The 7,895-nt window shown below is 45.1% G+C and overlaps 1 protein-coding gene across 3 annotated transcripts in view; it reads right to left on the minus strand.

Annotated features, from left to right (window-relative positions):
* XPO6 (exportin 6) overlaps positions 1 to 1,630 on the minus strand; it is a 50,307-nt gene extending 48,677 nt beyond the window's left edge. For 2 of the 3 annotated variants that reach the window (XM_077918408.1, XM_028705690.2), the window contains exon 1: positions 888 to 1,629. Coding sequence is in view for 2 of the 3 variants with exons in the window: in XM_028705690.2 (XP_028561523.2) it covers positions 888 to 890 (3 nt within the window). In the remaining variant the exon portion in view is untranslated. Of the gene's footprint in view, positions 1 to 887 lie in introns of all 3 variants that reach the window. The other variant, XM_077918407.1, reaches the window with a different exon arrangement.
* Between the last annotated feature and the right edge of the window lie 6,265 nt (positions 1,631 to 7,895).

The raw sequence follows: 7,895 nt of genomic DNA on the forward strand, positions 1-7,895 counted from the left end.
GTGGCAAGATGCTTGAAAGCTGTATTCTTGAGTATATGAGGCAATGTACATTTACCCAGGACAGATTCCAGTCAGGTGCTAAATTGAAAACCATGAAAATCGAAACATGGATTTTCAGTCTGCAACATAGAAAACTTCCCAAACCCTCAACAGACTTGTCTCCAAACAAGCCAGTACAACTGCAAGATTAGAGGTCTTAAGACTGCAGTTTAGATAGTGAGTCCATTTCCACATGTCAACCCTTTATTTCATTTTATTTCATTTCCAGAAGGGTTTCTGCAGCTCTGAAGATGCATGAACTTATATTCCTCCTTAAGGCCCTGGCTCTGCATGAAGCACTTTTCCTTGATGACAACCAGCTACCTATGACAGCTGACATTCCCTGACAATATTAGAACCCTAAGTTGCAAGGTTCACCAGTGTCCAATATGCTTTGTTAGCACACTATTAAGCTCTGAAGCCAGTCCTTTGAAACACGACTTAACTGCAGGTACCCAGGTACCTTCCAACAACAGCATCTTATTGGAATGCTTTTAAATTCCTTTAACATACTTTGAAAGACATCCATCAGCAAAGCATCCACTCAGAATTGTTACTAATACTGATGGCTAAGATGAGATAACATGCAGCCTTAGGCAAATCTATCTCTAGGCCTAAGCACCACACCCTCCAAATCTTTACAATGAGGATAACACCACTTTCTTTAAAAAAAAGAATTGAGACAAAATGTTCTGAACAATTGAAATGCACAATATATGCTAAGCATTATTATACTTCCAAGATACACATATGGCAGTATAGCACATGTGACACATATAGCAGTGTATCACACATAACAAGATATCACACTATCAGAAACAACCCAATCTACTAAATTTAAAACTTACCATTGTGGCTGGGGAGGCGTCTGGGATGATTTGGGCTCTTGAGAGCTTGGCTTCTTCCCCTCCCCTAGCTCATGTCATGGTCCAAGAGGTAGCTTCCTAGGAGGACCATCTTCCTCCATTAGGGTAAAAAAAATTAAAAATGGGAGAGTGGGAAGAAATCACCCACCCTACCCTATCTTTTCGCTCCCTGCCTTTGGCTTCAGGAACCCATCGGAGAGCAGTAGCTAGCAGAAATATTTTTTTAAAAACCACCCCTAACTTCCCCGTTTTCTAAAAAGGAGGTCTTCAGAGCAGGGTATTTATGCAATGGGTTTAAAAACGAGAGATCTCCCAGACAGACACTCCAGTGCAAGCAGAGGCCTACACGCCGTGTATTTTCTGGGTGGGAATGAAAAGGAGGATCCTTTCAGAGGGGGGAAGGTCTGAGGGCCTGTGCTTGGTGCTGCCTATCTCTTGGGGGGGGCGTTGGGTGCCTCTTGGGAAGGAAGTGGGGCTTTCCTGCCTGGTGGGGCCTGCCTGTCCCTAGGAACCCACCGTCGCCCCCTTTCCTAGCCCCCTCCTCCCTTCAGCTCACACAGCCCCTGTGCAAGTCACTGCCGAGCCTTCCTCAGAGCGCTCGCCCTCCTTTATCTCCGGGTGGGTTTTCCTCCTCCTCCCTCCTCCTCCTCCTTCCTCTCAGTCTCCGGGGTTGGGGGAGGGGAACCACCACCACCACCAACCAACGCTGCTGCTGCTGACACCCCGCCCACGGCCCCGCCCACCTCGCGCACGGCCCCGCGACCACAAACTCTCTCTCTTCCCACCCAGCCCGCGCCGACCTCGGCCTTCCTTCTGTGACGTAACAGGAAGCGACCCGCGAGGGCGGATCCCGACAGGCGCGCGAGCGGCGGAGCAGGCCCGCTCCACCGACCAATCCCGGATGGGCAGGGTGGTGACGCAACGGCGCGCGCGCTCGGCAAAACCCCAAGCAGCCGAGGCGCCGCATACGCGCGTGCGCGTGAGCGAGAGGCGAAAGTGGTTTGTCGCCTCCTCCTACCAAAAAAATTAACCCTTTTAACCTGCTGCCTTGAGGGCACAGCAAGAGGGTCTTCCTCAGAAACAATAAAGGTGGAGAAAGAGCTTCTTCCCACCAACCACCAGTCTTCCTGCCTCGCTTCTTACTGCCCACCCCCCAACCCAAATGAGATGCCTCTGCTCTGATAGATTTAATTTTCTTAAGTGTTTGCGTCACAGGTCTGTGGCGGTAGCCAATGCTAGTCCTACTCAGAGTAGACCGCTGAACTCCCTGCTAATGAACTTCCCCCAAAGAATCCTGGTGGGAACTCTAATTTACCCTTCACTGAGCTACAATTCCCAGTACTCTTAAAAAACTACAGATCCCAATATTCTTTGGGAGAAGCCATATACTTTAAAAGGCATGGTGTGTATGCAACCAAAGGTCTTTATAATCATATTTATTTTGACCCTGAGATAGTATGTGACCTATACTGCCCTGGGAGCTGACATGATTAAATGTCCGTCCTTACCAAAACAACCACAACCCCAAAATAAAAAATACACGTTAGAGTTTTACTTCTTTACTACTGACTTCACCTTTACTGTGTCTGTAGAGATAGAGAGAGATAAATCCCCACTTTCCCTTGTAGTACTAAAACTCAGAGAAATCCAAGAAGCTGAAAATCCAAGAAGCTGAACCCTGGAAGAACCAGGGCAGAGGAAACAATGTATTATTGCTCACAGTGCATAGTTAAACTATGGAATTTGCTCCCACACAGTGTAGTGATGGCCACCAACGTGGGTGCCTTTAAAAGACTATTCTCTAAATTCACAGAGGATGAGGTTATCTGTAGCTACAAACCACAATGCCTATGCTTCGCCCCCACTGGCAGAGACTGTATGCCTCTGAATACCAATTGCTGGGAATCACAGATGGGCAGAGTGCTGTTGCACCCTGGTCCTGTTTGGGGGCTTCCTCTGGTAATCTGGTCGGCCACTGCGAGGACAGGATGCTGAGCTTCCTGGGTCTTTAGCCTCATGCACTGTAGAGCTCCTCTTATATTCTTATGTCGTATGCAAACAGTACCCTCTGCTGGAAGAAAAATGCCATATCACGGTCATCGGTGCCTCTGTACTGCTGCCACCCGTACCTTAGAGTTTGGTCTTTATTGGATGTGTGGGGAACTACTACTAGGTTTCAGGCCTTACCTTTGCAGAATATTAAGAGAAATGGCCTAAAAATGGACATTTCCCCGCAGTCTTGAATGCATCATTGCCCCATCATTGTTCTTAAGCATGTATGGCGGAATTTCACATACACAGCAGACATTTGTGCAGCCAGCCATTCTCTCCACCAGGGCATTCCAGCCTATTCCCATTATTCCAGTTTTCTTTCCCATTCTACATTCCATGGCTAGTGGGCATGTTCAGTTCTCACTGGGCTGTTGGATTCCTCCCCCGCTCCGAAATTTCTTTTAAGGCTGTTGTATGCTGCAAATGGGACGCGGGTGGCGCTGTGGGTAAAAGCCTCAGCGCCTAGGGCTTGCCGATCGAAAGGTCGGCGGTTCGAATCCCCGCGGTGGGGTGCGCTCCCGTTGCTCGGTCCCAGCGCCTGCCAACCTAGCAGTTCGAAAGCAGCTCCGGGTGCAAGTAGATAAATAGGGACCGCTTACTGGCGGGAAGGTAAACAGCGTTTCCGTGTGCTGCGCTGGCTCGCCAGATGCAGCTTTGTCACGCTGGTCACGTGACCCGGAAGTGTCTCCGGACAGCGCTGGCCCCCGGCCTCTTGAGATGGGTGCACAACCCCAGAGTCCGTCAAGACTGGCCCGTACGGACAGGGGTACCTTTACCTTTACTATGCTGCAAATATTGAGGTTCCCCTGAGCATGCTTATTTAATAAATTTACAGCGTAATTCAACTAACTAGTGCCACTAGTAGAAGCCTGTGCAAGGATCTGTGCTAGTGCAACAGGACTCCTCCCCTCCTCTTGTGCCCCCAAAATGACTTGGGAGGGGTCAGGATAAACCCCAAAACAGCACATGGAGGAGGAACAGGGAGGTTGTTCTGTTAGGCAAGCAAAAATCCTTGCTCTGGTGGAATGTTTGTAACAGTGCAACATTGAATTCATCCCTTGTTATGCTATACAGTGGTACCTCGCAAGACGAATGCCTCGCAAGACAAAAAACTCGCTAGACGAAAGGGTTTTTTGTTTTTTGAGCTGCTTCGCAAGACGATTTTCCCTATGGGCTTGCTTTGCAAGACAGAAACGTCTTGCATGTTTGTTTCCTTTTTCTTAACACCGTTAATACAGTTGCGACTTGACTTCGAGGAGCAACTCATAGAACGCAGTGTGGTAGCCTTTTTTGAGGTTTTTAAAGACTTTGGTGATTTTTGAAGCTTTTCCAAAACTTTCCCGACACCGTGCTTCGCAAGACGAAAAAAATCGCAAGACGACAAAACTCGCGGAACGAATTAATTTCGTCTTGTGAGGCACCACTGTACATTCATTATTTAATAAATGTATGTACCACTTTTCAAGAAAATGTGGTTTGTAAGGCACAAACCAAATGTACAATAAAATACAAATTATAACCATAAAACACCACAAAAACTTCAAAATATTTCAAATAATACATTACTAAAAGCTATGGGGAACATTCACACTGATATCCTCTTCTTGTTTCTTAGTTGCTTAATTCTGATGACAGTCCTGTGGCCACTCAACACCTGAATTCTCCATTAGGAGGAAGATTTCAGGGCAGTGAGCAAATACAATAATAAAATGACATAAAAATTCTGAACTGAAATTATAACAAGCCTGGGTAAAAAAATTTTTTGAGCAGGCACTGAAAATACTATAGCAGAGTCTGCAGGAAAACCGCTTTAGGCTCATCTTCTAAAACCTGACAGTGCTGAGCTGTGCAATCAGTCTTATGTTAATCTTCACACAAAAATGACATCATCAATGCCCATTCAACGAACAGCCTGCATGTGAGTGACTGATCAGAATAAAGTGGGCTTATTTTTCATGTTATTTGAATGGAATAAATCATGCATGCAAATTGTACACCAAGTCATAGCTAACAAATGCAACTGGAAAAACAACAACAAAACAAGTTGTAAAAACAGAGGGGATGCCTAAGACTTTTCTTGCTAGGGGTATGTTTTTGGGGTATGGCTGGTACTGCTTGTACCAGGGCTGGGGTATTGATCGGGGGGTAGACCCCTGAAGTTAATGGAGATGACTAACATAGGTACATTGATTTTAATAGGTCTACTTTGAGCAGGACTGAATACAACCCAACACCTCCAGGGATTATGAGAGAATCAGCCACTCCAGTGGGAAGACACCCATTTCTGTTCCGGACACTTTTTCTTTTCTTCTAGATGTGGCAGTCGTTTCGTGTTGTGCCATATCCCCATGACAGCCATTTTGTTTGGTCGCATGCCCCACAACTGCCATTGTATGGCTGATGCACACACAGCATTTTCTCAACATTCCAAATGTGCCCACTAGCCCCCAAAGGTTGGCTACCCCCATTCTAAACTACATAAAGGCTTTATTTAAGTTGAAAAGCAATGCATTAAAATGGTTAGAGCAACCAGTTAGTGTGCATGCTTGCTTCGGAAATACAATAATTTTAGAAAAGGAAACTTGATTGAACTCTGCAGGCTGTATTCTGGGTTAATCATATTTTGGGTTTGCCCATTGGAATGGATGGACATGGCTATCTTAGGTTCACTAATCTCACCATTGAGATTAGTGAACCTAAGATAGCCATGTCCATCCATTCCATTCCAATGGGCAAACTCAAAATATGAGTTGAACTTGGTTTGATGCAGGCCATTGATGAAATCCCTCTCCCCCCCCCTGATGATTTAAATAAATGATTTGCATTGCCTTAATTTAAATTCATCCACCTTAACCCATAGCCCTTCACTGTATGCACTGCTGCATAGTTCGCACATAGGGGCTTCCTATGCCAATGATGCCCGCATCTAGGATGGAAAAACATCCAATGTGTCTTCTGCAGGTCCCATGAAGAGTTAAATTTTCTAATCCCCTAAGAAGCTAGAATTATAAATCTATAAAGTCTTTCCAAATCTGTTTCTGAGCTCTCCAGCAGCTCAAATTTAGTTAAATGGATGAATATGCAAATGGGGTATAAAACTTGCAGGAGTGCGAAGCTGTCTTTAGCTTTGATCTGATCAGCTTTTGGGAAAGGGGCAGGATCTTCTCTGTGTCTCTGGGCAGAATAGTGTTGATACTGACATCTGTTTGCCCCCCCCGCTCCAATTTCTCTGGCCGCAGACTTATCTGGTGGTAGAGACCTGTCCTGGGAAGCCACCCATCATGTTAGCGTTCCCACAATGGCCCCTGAGAGCCCACTAAGAGCAGGCACTCTGGGCCAATGTAAGATATTAGCCACATTGACTCGGTTCCACCTCCGCAGTCAGAGACAATAAGTGGGGACAGTGCTGTTGTGCTCCTGGCTGCTTGCAGGTTTCCCGTGGGAATGGAAAATGATGCCCTCTTACACCCCTAACATACGTATGCAGTTAGTTGCTTCGCAATATTCCTAATGATACGTGTGTACTAGATTTAGGTTTTCTTGTATCTCTTTACATGATGAATACACACAATTTATCAACAAATCGGTCATGACGCTTAACCCCCCCCCCATCCAAATCTCATAAAGAAAACTCAAGCGGTGCCATTTGATTCAATCTTGAGTGCATCAAGAAGCTAAGAATAGGGTTAACAAAGAGCAGCCAGGGCGATCAAAGTAGATAATTTCTGACTTGCCAATTAAAGATCTTATTGAATTGAAGAGGGATTATACACATACACACACACATTGAATTATAAGAAGTCCTGTCATCAAAGGCACTTATGGTCTTGCTTGAAGGAACACGCCATTAAATCAAAGAGCTCTGTCTTGTTTTGGAAACTGGTTAAATGTGGCTGTCAGATGTAGAGCGACCTTTGATTGGCAAGCGATTCAAATGGAGCCTGGGAACATCACTTCCTTGCTATTTTTAATCAAAGTGGTTTCAGATCCAAGCTCTGAGCTTCACCATTAGGGGTGGTGAACTGCTTCTCCTTGATCCCTGACCTCCCTCTCATCTGGTGCAAGGCGCCAGGTCTTTCCTGCACCAGCAAGGCAAGATGCAGAGATTGCAGAATCAACTGTGTCACCCAGAGATGTGTAACCTCTAGCCTCTCTGTCTGCCCCCCCCCCGACTCTCCTCAACCCTACCTTGCATCCTTCTTGAGTATTCTTGCCTTCACCTCCCACCCTTGCGTATCAGGATGAATGGAACATAGAAGGTGGCCCATGAGTGTGCATGTGTAGACTCTAGCCTACTGCACAAGGTGAGCAGTGCACTCCTTGCACCTCTTGACTTCTAACATCATGCACCATGTAAACATTATCCCCTAGTCTTGGTAACATAAAGACTACAAGTTACTCTTTATTTTCATCTCCCTAGCGACGTGTGTGTTTCTTTTTGTTTTAATATGGTTTTTATTGATTTTCAAAAAGAAAAGAAAAAGAATTAAAGAAAAAGAACAAAGGAGAAAATAAAGTTACATCATAATATCATAAACATTCCATATATCAAGATTGCTGTGAATCTCTTGACTCCACCCCCCATCCTGTTCATGGGTCCTATTAATTCTATTTTCAACCGCATATCAATACTTCTCCAATTTTTCATATTTCTAGATTATCTGTATTTTCTGTTACCCTACAAGGGTAATTAAAATCCTCTTAATGTTTTGACCCGTTTAAAATGATTTTTTTATATACATAATAAACATTTCCCCCTCCTTTTTAAAAAATAAATAAATAAATTCTTGCTTTCTTGATTCCTGAGCTTCCCAGATAGTTTTGCCATTTCGGCATAGTCCATCAGCTTGATTTGCCATTCTTCTTTGTTGGGTTTGTCTCTTCCTTCCACCTCTGGGCTAACAACATCTGAGGAGCTGTTGTAGCATACATGAACAT

The sequence above is a fragment of the Podarcis muralis genome, chromosome 14, assembly GCF_964188315.1.
Source record: "Podarcis muralis chromosome 14, rPodMur119.hap1.1, whole genome shotgun sequence".
In the NCBI taxonomy this organism is placed as follows: Eukaryota; Metazoa; Chordata; class Lepidosauria; order Squamata; family Lacertidae; genus Podarcis; species Podarcis muralis.